Source organism: Phyllostomus discolor, chromosome 8 (genome assembly GCF_004126475.2).
Source record: "Phyllostomus discolor isolate MPI-MPIP mPhyDis1 chromosome 8, mPhyDis1.pri.v3, whole genome shotgun sequence".
Lineage (NCBI taxonomy): Eukaryota > Metazoa > Chordata > Mammalia > Chiroptera > Phyllostomidae > Phyllostomus > Phyllostomus discolor.
Genome location: NC_040910.2, coordinates 516,313 through 528,431, shown reverse-complemented (window position 1 = coordinate 528,431; position 12,119 = coordinate 516,313). Strand labels below are relative to the sequence as shown.

General features: G+C 59.3%; 1 protein-coding gene across 50 annotated transcripts in view; it reads right to left on the bottom strand.

Moving 5' to 3' along the window:
- Window positions 1-12,119, bottom strand: part of ANK2 (ankyrin 2) — a 253,938-nt gene that overhangs the window by 40,828 nt on the left and 200,991 nt on the right. For 15 of the 50 annotated variants that reach the window (XM_036031726.1, XM_036031722.1, XM_036031733.1 and 12 more), the window contains 4 exons: window positions 11,832-11,843; window positions 8,331-8,433; window positions 7,596-7,699; window positions 3,577-3,612 (listed from right to left, as the gene is read on the bottom strand). In XM_036031726.1, the coding sequence (XP_035887619.1) occupies window positions 3,577-3,612; window positions 7,596-7,699; window positions 8,331-8,433; window positions 11,832-11,843 (255 nt within the window). The remainder of the gene's footprint in view (window positions 1-3,576; window positions 3,613-7,595; window positions 7,700-8,330; window positions 8,434-11,831; window positions 11,844-12,119) is intronic. The other 35 variants (XM_036031750.1, XM_036031752.1, XM_036031762.1 and 32 more) reach the window with 7 other exon arrangements.

Sequence of the window (12,119 nt, the reverse complement as noted above, 5' to 3'; positions counted from 1 at the left end):
GCGGGGAGCAGGAGCTCAGCACCCCGTCACAGCAGAGCACAGGGTTCGCCAGGCATGTGGTTAGACAGCGAGCCCACGCTGGTCCCCAAAGGGACAGGCAGGGCCCAGGGCCTGCGCAGCCATCATGCGGGCAGCACCCCGAGGCCCAGCGCACCCCGCCCGCTGCATGCTCAGGGCGGCCACACCAGGGGTGGGGGGAGCGTAATGGGCAGCTCGGGCCCGGATGTGGATGTTTCTGGTCTTTGTCAAACACTGTGTGAGAACGCCAGCTGCCTCCCTTACCACCGAGTCACCTGTTTTTTAAAACATGTGGTTGCCCAGAAGAATGGAAGAATGAGCTAACACCTGTGGTGCACATAAAGGTTTTCTTTCCATCTTATGATTTTTTCTTGACTACATTTATGTTATTTTTATGAAAACTAGAGCAAAGCTACTTAGGTTTCTGCCAGAGCCACCACAAGCTTGTTGCCGTCGTCCACGGCCACCGGCCTTCCCTGCTGTCTGCACCTGCCGGAGGCACCTGGGCATTTCTGCTCCTGCACCTGCCGGGTGTCTGCACCTGTGCGCTGGCACGGCTCCCGCCGCCACCGTCTCCACCCCGGGGGGCGCAGAGCGCCCCTTCCTGGGGACCTTCTGCCCAGAGACCGAAGGGCGGCGCTGCGGGCTGGAACAGCGCCTCGGTACGTGTCTGACCACTTTCTCATCGACTGCTCCGCATGAAACCCTGCTGTGCCCACTCACCCCACAGCCGCCTGTTCCTGAGACATCTGTCACCCTCCCACGAGGGGCCGCCCTGCTGGGAATGGGGCACAGGCTCAGGGTGAGCCCCCAGGAGGGCTTCGCCGACCCGAAATCACATTCGTCCCTGGTGGCAGCGACCCCGTGACCCCTGGTCCTGGCACCAGGTGGGTGACGCGTGTGGGGAGAAGGATAACTGCTGAGTGAGGGCGTGGGCGGAGGAGTGGAAAGAGCAACTGGGAGACGCCGTCCCTATTCCCGTCTAACACAGGGAGAGGGCAGCTCACGCAGAAGGGGTTTACTTGTCTGGTCTCGGGGCAGCCGGCGGACCCGCAGGACCAGCCTCCTGCAGCGTAACTGCAGGGCAGCCGGCTCATAGAGCAGCTGAGCGCGCGGCACTGTGAGCTGAGCGCAGTCTCTTCTCCCAGTAACGGGGAATGAGAGAGCCAGTGATCCGAGTTCTATCTGGGTGCTGGCGGGAAGTCTTTTAGACAAATGTCAACACGCTGATCACGTAGTCCCAATCGGTTATAACATAAAATTGGGACAGCGTTTGAGCATTTTCATTAAAATGTCAGAGCATCAGAAGGTGTCAGGACTCCGGTTGGGAGAGGAATGAGAGGCCAGTTCTGTGTTCATTTCAAAACCCTAGTGGCAGGTGACGGAGACCAGCTTTTCCGGCCCAGAGGAAGAGTGGAAGGCGGTAAGGTGTGAGTTGTGAGAGGATGCTAGAGTCGTGAAGCAGGTGTGGTTCTCTCGTGTGTGCAGGGGACTAACACTGGGAGGAGACACGGCCGGTAAGCCCTCGGCTGTGAGAGGCGTGGAAGGGACACTCGAAGCGAGGTGTGGGCGGGGAGCGGATGCCTGACCGGCGCTCAGCCTGTGGTCAGTGCGGCCGTCGGCACGGCAGAGGGGTGCCACCGGCGCGGAGGGCCTGTGAGGGCTCCGCCTTCCTTCCCCTGCGCCCACCTGGCTTTGGGGAGTTTGACTGTCTCCAGAACGACAGTGCAACACAACACCTGAGAACCAAATGGAGAAACTAACGTTTTGTTGAGAACCTACAGTGAGCCCGGGACGTTGCTGAAGCAGTTTAATGGGACGATGGAGCTTTTACTCGTTTCTGAACGTCACCCCTTAACTAAAACACGAACTACTACCTCACAGGGCGATGCCGCAGCAGCGCCGTGGCCTCCCCGGCCCCCTCCAACCCGCCAGCGGTCTGTCCCTGCCCGGAAGCACGTGGCCGCATGCCGGCCGCTCCGCGTCGTAGGTCTCTGTTTTCTCCCCTAAAACGGGACTTCCTGTACACACACCCCAGAGTGGCTCCCGGTGTTAACAACCCTGCGCCTTTGCTGCTGCCGCCAGCTCCAGCAAGCGGCCGGCAGGTCCTGTTGCAGGTGCCCTGGGGGCGTTCCCACTGGGAAGGCACAGGCACCCTGCAGCTCCGAGAACCAGGCTCCGTTCCGCTGGGCGGTGAGCCCAGTCAGCTCGGCGGGCGGTGGGTGTTGCAGGAGGAATCGGCACCAGCCGCACCGCACACGCCTCCACAGACAAGGCGTCACGTGCCGTCCTTGGCCAACACTGCACGTCTTGCTTCGGATAAAATTCAGCAATCATGCAAATCAGAAATTCTTATCAAGGTTTTCTAAATTGTGAGATTCGGTGTTATCACAATTTAAGAAGAACAAAAGCAAAAGCGACCCGCCATTATTATGCAGATGACTCGCCGAGGCGACCCGATTAGCTACACAGACACATGCTTGGAGGAGGGCGGGGCCTGGTCTGCTGAGGGTCACCCTCCCCCAGGTCAAAGGTGCTTAGTTCAATTCAGTTCATCCAGGAGCCCGGGGTGGGGTGGGAGGAATCTGCAGCATTCAGTTAGTTTTGGGGTGAAATAGGGAGAAAAAGGGTCCCCAGGGTGCTTCAGTGATCTGCACGCACAGCCAGGCCCACGGGTTAGGTCTAATTCTGGCGAGGACGCCGCGTCCGAGCCTTCTGCCCCACAGTCCCCTTAACTCCTTGCAACCCCCCTACCCCCATTCCCATCCACTGAAACAGGGATGGAAAACGTTTTTTAAAGAAGACGTGGCTCAAATTGGCTAAAATCACCAAAAAACCACTTATCACTCACAGTGTTCACAGGTGGAAACATCATGTTTAGTGTTTCAGGAAAACTGCAAAGATGGATATAAAATTTTCAAAACTGGAGACATGAAATTGCTTCACTTGTGGGCAGCCTGTTCGACATGATGGGTGACTGTGCAACAAAAATGCCGTGACCCATACGAGCCCTCAAAAATAATTTGTTGAACTAACACAGGACAGGGGATGTTTCGGAACGCTGACCAGCCTCGTCCTACAGCGCAGTTTCCAGAGCATCGGAAGGCTGGGTTTTCAGCGGCACGGGCCAGCACGCACTGTCAGTGCACTCCCAGCCTCCACTCACCTGGGACGCAGTTTTTAAAAAAAACCTGCCAAGTGACACTTGAAGTCACTACTTTTAACAGAACTTTAAAACAGGCCCACCAATCTGTGTGCTTGCTGGGAATAACTGCTCAGCTCACGAGCACTTTCTCACAACGGAAGCGGCGCCGTGGGGAGCTGTGGCCCGGGAGGCCTTCCCTGCGGGGCTGCATTACTTTGTTACTTCGGGCAAAATCCCAGAAAATTCCCAGCGAAATAAAAAATGCCCCCTTTCCCTCCACCGCAGAGAAAGGGGACCTGGCGGGGATGTGGCCGGGGTGCAGCTGCATCCCTGCCAGGTGTCTGAGCACTGGAGCACCCTGGGTGGGGGGCGGCAGGGGTGGGCGGGTGGGCGGGCGAGGGATGCACAGTCACCTGCTGTTGTCGCGATCGAGACACGGAGAGGCGCGGCTGCAACAGAACAGATACTTTAGCACAGAGAAGGGGCTGTGGAGCATCCCAGAGGGTCAGAAGTGGCTCTTGAGTGAAACAGGTTATTCCACACTGCTGCAGCCTTCAGAGAGAAAAGATGGAGACGCCACGGGGGCGTCACTCTGCACAGATGCTGAGAGGGACCAGGGTGGGCTCTGTGGGCCCCCGTTCAGGGCCGTGGGGCGCAGGGGACCATGGGCACCCATCGGCAGCCCCGCTCAGCGCTGGCTGCGGGGCACTGACAAGTCTCGTGTCCCGGAGCCCAGAAACCATCAGGGGGCACTGAAATGCAAGTTACAAAGGCTGAGAGACTGATGCTTCATCTCCAAAGCGTTCTGTTCACACCGAGAACACTTCCTCCAGGTGGGCGGCGCCCTGTGGGCCACCCCAGGGGGAGCGCAGACGGAAAAGGCACGACTTAAAGACCGGCTTCCAGGGCAAGCAGTGGCAGGAACGATAAGGCAGAGGGGGTGACGTGGATCACCTACGGGCAGGTGGCAGACACTGTGCCCACAAAGTCTCGGTGCTCCCTCAAGACTGGGGCCCTGCCCCCGCCGCTGGCCGGCTGGGGGTGGAGGGCTCTGTCGGCTCCCCGGCTCCCTGGTGTCTGACATACAGAAGGATTCACGTTTAAGGGACCAGAGAGCCAACCTCACAGAACAGTTGTGGCTCCTTATGAAGGAGTCGTTTTCTTCGCCCAAGAGAATTTACCTTCGTGTGCCTTTAAAAAGACTAGGGCATTTGAAATACACGAACAACCGATTTAACTGCTCGAGGTTCTGACATATTAATGTTGTCCAGCGACAGACAATCTTCACTTCCTCAAATTTCAAACATCCACTTCCTTTGTCTGGGCTAATAGCTTCATGGGTTTTTTAACAGACTTTACTTTTTGGAGTAGCTTTAGACTCACAGCAAAATTGTCTTCAATGTGTTTTTATGAAAAAGATCCATCTTCAATGGACTTCTAGTTGCTACAGCCTCTTGTAGGATACCACGAGAAACAGACATTTAATCGTTGGCATGTGGTTCTCATTAAAAAACTATAAAAATAAAGAGCTCTGGAACAATACTTGAAATGGATGGAGAAACGAGCCATTACTGGGAACCGTGCCTTACACCTGCTCCTTCACAAGCACTCGTGGAACCGGTAACGTGAATCCACGGTTGTGCTGGCTCGAGCTCCGCTGGGCAGCTAGGAACACTGCGGGCTCGCCGGTGAGTCAGCCGCACGGCCCTGAGGAACAACACCCGGAACGTCACTGTCAGCCCTTCCTTGGCCAGAGGTTGGCTGGGTCTCTTGGGCAGCCAGACGGTTTTGATCGGTGAGCGCTGGTCTCCAGCAGCGTGGACGCCAGCCGCCGGGAACCCGGAGCAGAGGCGGAAGAAACCGCTAGCCCTGCCTCGTGGGGCAGCTGGGTCCTCGGCTCGCCTACAACCCCGCTGGGGAACCCGTTAGAACGACTTGTCTGAAACCAGCGGCAGGTGCATTGAAAAAGCCTCCCTTTATTACCCACCCTCCCACCCCCCGTCAAAAAACTTTTTTTTCCTCTAACATTTTGGGCAGATTTTGAAGTGGCTTAAGAATTTGCCCAAGAACCTCAGTTCCTTGAAAAAATATATAAAAACGTCTCAGGAACTGGGTATATAATGAATAAAACTACAAAAACTCGATGGTACGTGATAGGGTATCATGGATGCAGTTCACGTCCATTCATTTGGCGGTAGCTTTCAAACGCCAGGACACTCAGGACCGAGGGTTCGGGGTTGCTCCCCATCGGTCGGGGCCACGGGTCTCGTGTGTTTGCACAAACACTCAGTGGAGTGAGGCATCGCTGGGCAACGGGTTCCGGCCGCAAACAACCGTGAGTCCACCCGACAGGAGGCCTGTGCCACCCGGGAACCTGGGATGCAGGCGGCTGGGCTGGGCTGGGGCTCGGGAACCATCCGGAAGGTGTGCGCGGGGATGTGTGAGTACTTAGACTCTGCTGAGCACTCTTCTTTCTGGACGAAACGCTGAGTATTTCAGAAGCTTGTGACCCTAGGGGTCCCCGGTGGGATCCACAGGGCAGCATTCACCGTCCAGAGAAGTGACCTGAAACCCTGACCGCTGACCATCCACCTAACTCTGGCTCTCGGCCCCGGTGGCCAGGCCGAGGTGCCGTCGGACCGAGCCGCCTCCAAGGGGGACCTGCGTTCTCCGTCTTCCACGGACTGTCCTCCAGCGTCAAATGACACAGGCGCGTCTCTTCGAGGGAGGCTGGGCCTGGTGCCCATTTATTTTCCTCAGGGCCCGCCCGCAGTGCGCACTCTGCAGAAACCAGCAACAGGCGAGGAGCTCAGGGCAGGTGAGCCCCCCCCCGCGTCTCTGCCCAGCGATGGGGGCTGCGGGGCCTCGCCAGCCTTCCTCTTCCTCACAGTCAGCATGGAACACGCCCTTCCAGGCGACTGGCACGTGTGGACGGACGTGAGGACGCCACGGCAGAGGCTGGGGGGGGGGGGCCTGGCCTCCCTCTGGGAGCCGAGGACACTTGGTCAGCGATCCCATTTGATGTTGATGTTCTGGGAGAAACTAGTTTACTGGAGACCGAGATTGTAAAGATCCTCATCTTAGTAAGTGACTGGTCTTTCACCAGGGAATGCTCTAGACTAGACTCTGAGGTAAACTCAGCCACTGACGGCTAATCACACTGTGGCTGAGATCATGCCTCCTTGGGCAGCAGGCGGGTGAGGACTGACCTGGGCTGGTTTCTGGGCTTGGTCTGTCACCGTCAGCACTCGGGGTCACATGGCTTCTCCCTCCTCTCGTCCTTGTTCGAAGTTCAGTCGCAGAATCCACGTTATGCTTTTTGAATGATTTATAGCCGTTGGATTTTCATTCTCTCATCTTGCATTTAAAATATGCAATTAATTTTGGATGAGGTTTATTTTGGTTTTTATTCCCTTGAATAAGTGTTGCATTAGGAACTAGCTTTTACTTTTTTAACAAGGAAAAAAGTATTATTATTTTCCATATCTATGTAACTAATTTCATATTCTATGAATCTTTAGTAAAAGATTAAACTAAGAGGCCCCAAAAATTTTAACAGCATCTTAGAATGCTTTCCTGAAAGGAGAATATTTTAGAATAAGAAAACTAAGAAAGGATCCACGATTCAAAATGGTCCTGGGGATTATGGATAAGGAGTTTGGATAAATACAAAGTATTGTATTTAGTTAGATAATGTGTGAGCAGGGCTTAGAAAAAGTGATTAAATGAACAAATAAATTTTAGGGCTTCACACATAGTTATGAAATGACCATATGACCGAAACTACCGAATTGTAAGGGCAAGTCCGCCTGTGAAGAGTGTCACACTTTGAAGCTGCTCACGGAACCTGCGTCCCGCAGGACGGGACTCCTACCCCCGCAGGACATCGGGGAGCACGTCTGCAGCGGCGGACTCAGAGCCCTCCTTTCTGCGAGCTGCTGTCAGACGCGGCTTCCTCAGCGGCGCACGCGGCCGCTGGCCCTGGGAAGGGCAGGAGCGACAGCGCAGGACTCGGGCTTCCAGAAACATCCCTTCGAATGCATCCACATGTGAGCGAAGGCATCTGTTAGCTAGTCAGTGAATCTCAGTACATAGAACTTTCTGGAAAGTAAATACTCCTGCCTCTGCTTTTCAGACTTCTGAAAGGCAAGACGTCACCGGTCAGGCCGCCTCCGGCATCGGCCAGTTAGTGAGCAAGCTGACGCGATCCTGCTGGATATTTACAAACAAGCTCAGCTTTCTGCTCCGAGCCTGCCCCTCCTCGCCGGTGCGCGCAGAAAGGGCCCGCGTCGGACAAGCCGTGTTATTTACAAGTTTAAACAAAGGCCACTTCCCCTGTAAGCCGGCCACCAGCTCCAGCCGCTGGACAAAGCGGTCATTTTCTCACCCTCGCGCTCACCCTCGTTCGGGACACTCGATACCAGCGACTCACCCTGAGTGAATGGGGCTGGAGGACAGGGCCACATTGTCCAGGGTCTCGGGGCCCCAGCTGAGGCGGTACGCGTTCCTCTCGGCCTCCTTGGCCAGCGCCGACACCTAGACACGGAGACAGCGCTGAGTGCACACCCCCCGGCTCAGCCCCACGCACCGCCAGCTCCCAACACGGCGCCACAGGCGGGCGGCGCCGCCTGGAGCAGCCCCCACTGCAAAACGCAAGACTGGGGCGCGTGAGGGGTCGTTTGTCACGCAGTCCCGTGAGAATGACACTGCTGATGCTGGATCACATCCGTGTCATGGCCCGTGAAGAGGCAGGTGCTGGTGCAGTCGCGTGTCCTGCCAGCCACGCTGACACAATCACGCCCGATATCGAAGTGTCCCCTGAAAACACGACATCTCCCCCGTCGATGGCAATTCTAAATACCGAGAGGTGCCATGTGACCCCCGTACACGCACCCTACCTCACACTGTTCCCCCCACTGGAGACTCCCCCGGGGGGGGGGGGCTGGTTTTCATGTGTGACCCCACAGAACACAGAACAGCCAAAGACACCAGCAGTGTGGCTGTACAGAACCTCGGGTCACGGAGAAACCAGTGAACCTTTTCCCCGGCTTAGAAAAGCCCCCCAGCCTCCCGTCCCGGCGGTCACAGGGGCCCGTGATTCTCTTTCAGGGCACCGGCGGCCTCCAGGGGCTCCGCAGCCCAGAGAGGGGCGCGCGGGGCCACCTACCTGGTGACTGGGGATGAGCACGGTGTCGTCAATCATGGCGCTGTCCCGCAGGTAGGAGGCATGGCTCAGGGTGTGAGACCTGTCGGAACTGAAGGACCGGAGGCTGGCAGGTGAGCGGGAGGCCAAGGTCACGTGCCAGCGGCGAGCGGAGGGGGAGGAGGGCAGGATGAGCCGAGCGGGAGAGGGAAGAGAGCGTGCAGTTAGCTGCTGGGACCTTCCAGGGCACAGATGGCGGCTGGGGGCCGCCCACAGGCTCGTCACCCGCACGGACACACCCTCCCCCGGTGGGGCCAGCCAGAGCCGGGCCCCGGGGAATCCAGAAACTAGGTCTGATCCTCCCGGTCTGATTCACGTCCTCCCAGCATGGCCTGGAACCAGCAGCGGCCGTTCACGCAGGAAGGGATCACATGGGCAGACCGCCTAGATCGGAGCCCAGCGCTCACCTTCCTGCAACTGGGAAACTCGAGGGGACAGCCAGCCCGGGGAGAGGACAGGACGGAAGACAGGCTTCTGCCTGTCCACGCCCATCCTGCTCTGTTGCTGTGGCCACCGGGGCCGGGACCCTGGGAGACACAGAGACAGCCGCACGGCCACAGGCACGCTTCCCGAGGACGCAGGCCCCTGCGAGGCCAGGTCAGAGGGCAGGCGGCCCCTAGGGGCGGGTCGCCACGGCGATCACACGGGCACACAGAAAGCGTTTCCAGGCACCAGCCAGACCCAGCGCAAAGCGAGCGGCCAGCGGCGACGAGCGGAGGCGGGGCGGGGCTCCCGTGGGATTCGGGCCTGGACCCGCGAGCCGTGCTGACGTGCTGTGAGGTCCGCACGCCGGCGTCCTGAACGATGACGCACTGACGCGCGGCCACTGCCACCCGACACCCACAGAGACGCAGTTTTGTTCCTTCTTGGGCAGTTTGCACGCTCAAGGGACAAATGGGTGGGTAGCTTCAATAAGTTCTTTTTATGTCCAGGTTTTTAAAGATCGATGTTCAACACACTAGCCCAAAGCCCACAGGCAGACACGGAGAGACATGCACGCTCACACGATAGTTACAGAAGCAAAGTGCCATTCACTGCTGGCCGGGGGGGGGGGGGGGGGGGCGTGCAGCCAGCGCGGCGTGTAGAATCATGGACTGAGTGTTCAAGTGCACGCGCTCGTCAGCAGACGCTGTGTTCACTTTGCGAATGGACCTAGCTTCGTAACCCAGCCCCGTCCTCTCCACAAGGTGTCCCTCCGGCCAACTTGGGTTCTCCTGCGGGGCATCCCCGGCAGACAATCCGTGGCGGTGAAGGGCCCTCTCCCACCGACCGGAACAGACCCCGGCCACCACAGGATGCGGCACTCGTGGGGGCCGACGGCCGGGTCCTGTGTGCTCACACCTGCACATGCCTGTGTGTTTACAACTGAAGGAAACCTAAGCAGAGTGTGGGGGTCCCGGCCCTTGTGTTTCACGGGCTGTCTCTGAAGACGAGGGTCCTGACACCACACACCCGGGGCCTTGGTCCTGGCACTCAGAGGCAGCCCCTCCCACCCAGTGGAGTTCAGTGGCATACTCAAAAAGGGGCTGCGGTGCAGTCTGGGTAACCTTGGCCTGGCCTTGAACTTGAGGACAGGAAAGGGATTAAATTATGAGGGGGCAGGGGAGGGTCTTTAAACTCAGCGAATCCCGTGTCCCTGGGAGGACGGAACAATTATTTCCCCGCCCTACACCACAGAGCTGCATCAGGCTCACTGGCGCGTGTTTCGTGGCAGGCCACGCGGAGGCAGCTCTGAGGTCGTGCTCTCCTCACTGCGGTTAGGATCGGGCCCAAGGAGACAGCAGTGGAGGGTGGCCTGCCTGGAAGGACAGGGCCGTCCCCACGCCAGGCCCTCCTCCATCGAGTCTCCGGGGCCCCAACTGGCGAGCGACATAACCTCTCCCCATGGCCTCAGAATTCAAAGGTGCAGGTGGCAACGTCGAGCACTTGAAGGGCCAGACGCACGTGAGCGGCAGCACAGAAGGAGCCGGGGGCTCTGGGCACGGGACCGAGGGGCCTGCCACAGCGTCAGAAGGACGCTGTCCCCAGTGGGGACCGCCGCCACCAGACGGCAGAGACATGGAGTCAGAGGGGACGGGAGCAGCCGGGTGGAGGCAGAGGTGCCTGGATGGGACCTGGGCACGGCGTGTGGATGTTGGGCTCAGAAAGAAGGCAGCCGCCCCCGGGGACACAGCGACCCGGGTGGGGGCCCCGTCTGTTTCAGGGCTGGGGCCTGGCAGAGCACATAACACCACATGGGGCAACCCCGAACCCCTGGGCCCGACTGCTGGGTCAGTCGGCCAGCTGGGGACGGTGGGCGGGGCGGGGGGGCTCGTTTTCGTCTTTGCTGAAACCCATGGGAAAGGGACGCAGGGAGAGAAGCAAGGGAAGACAGAGACGCGGTAACTCCCAAGCACCAGGAAGGAGATGCGGGTGGAGAGAGACCAGGATACACAGAGTGAGGAGAGCCAGGAGGAGCCCCGTGTCTGTGCCTGCCACGTCTCCGCCCGTGGGACTGCAGCCTGGCGCGCTCTGCCATTTCAGCACGGCCCGTGGCTTCTTGTGGCGCTTCGGGGCCCATGTTGCCGCAGAACCTGCCTCAGTGACACGGTGCTGGAGTATGGCAGCGGCAGGGGGTGGGGGGGGGGGGGGACTATCCTCGCTGAAGGGAGGGCGGCCGGCAGAGTCTGCGGTAACTGCGGTCTCTGGCCCGGAAACCGCCACTCGGTGGAAGACATCGGGAACCAGTTCGAGCGCGTGCAGCAGAGCGGCCCTCGCTCTCTGCCCGGTCCGACGGCGTGCTGCTCCGCTCACAGGGCCGCGTGTCTGGCGAGCAGACAGGCGGGAGGTCCGTGGTGACCTCAGACCTGTCCTTCCTCACTATGGCGCACCGCTTTCCCGGGCACACATGGGCTCGTGTCCGCCTGTGACTCCCAACATGTGTGAGACCGTCAGTGGACGGAGCTCTGCAGCCCACCGAGCGGTCAACACCCAGGTGCCGCTGTGCCCGCTGCCCCTCCGTGTGTGACCCTGACGTGACAGCATCTGAGGTTTGGGAGCACCGGGGTGAAACAGAGCGGACCCCCACCCTGCCGTCAGGAGCGGGCTGTGACCTCCCTCCACGAGCGCTGCCGAGTCGCACCCGCCCTGCTCTGCACCCTCGTGCACTCGGCGTCAACAGCCGTTACCCCGACTGCACAGGGGCCGGCCAGGGCCCTTTCAGGGCAACCACACGGGGCGCTGTGACAGGTGCGGTCAGGCCAGGGCTGCCCTCGCTCCTCCTCGTGCAGGAGCCCTTCCGGCCCGAGGAGCCGTCCGTGTGACGCGTAAACACCCTCATGTGAGCAGAAATCCATAATTCTAGAGTGTTGGCACCCGCGAGTGCAGCACAGCACACACACACACACACACACACACACATGCCGAGCAGCGAGCGGGGAGATGCGGAGGGACGGGGGCCACGCTTCCCGGCCGCGGGGTACCCACCTGGGAACGGCACTACCGAGGGCGCAGCAGACAGAGCGTGAGGGCAAGGCAAAACGGTTACCGAGAAAAGGCGACTTACTGAGTTGTCTAACAAGAGTTGGAAGTTAACGAACCAGACAGCCACGAAAGGGGGCTGCTGCCTGTCCCTCCGCCGGGGGAGGGGGCTGAAGACCAGCTCCCACCTCGTCTCCCCCCCCCCCCCCCCCCCCGCCGCCCTCACACACCCGGCGGGGTGTTCGGTGTGGCACATCGCCGCACCCCCGAGCCCTGCTTTACGGGAAGCGTTGC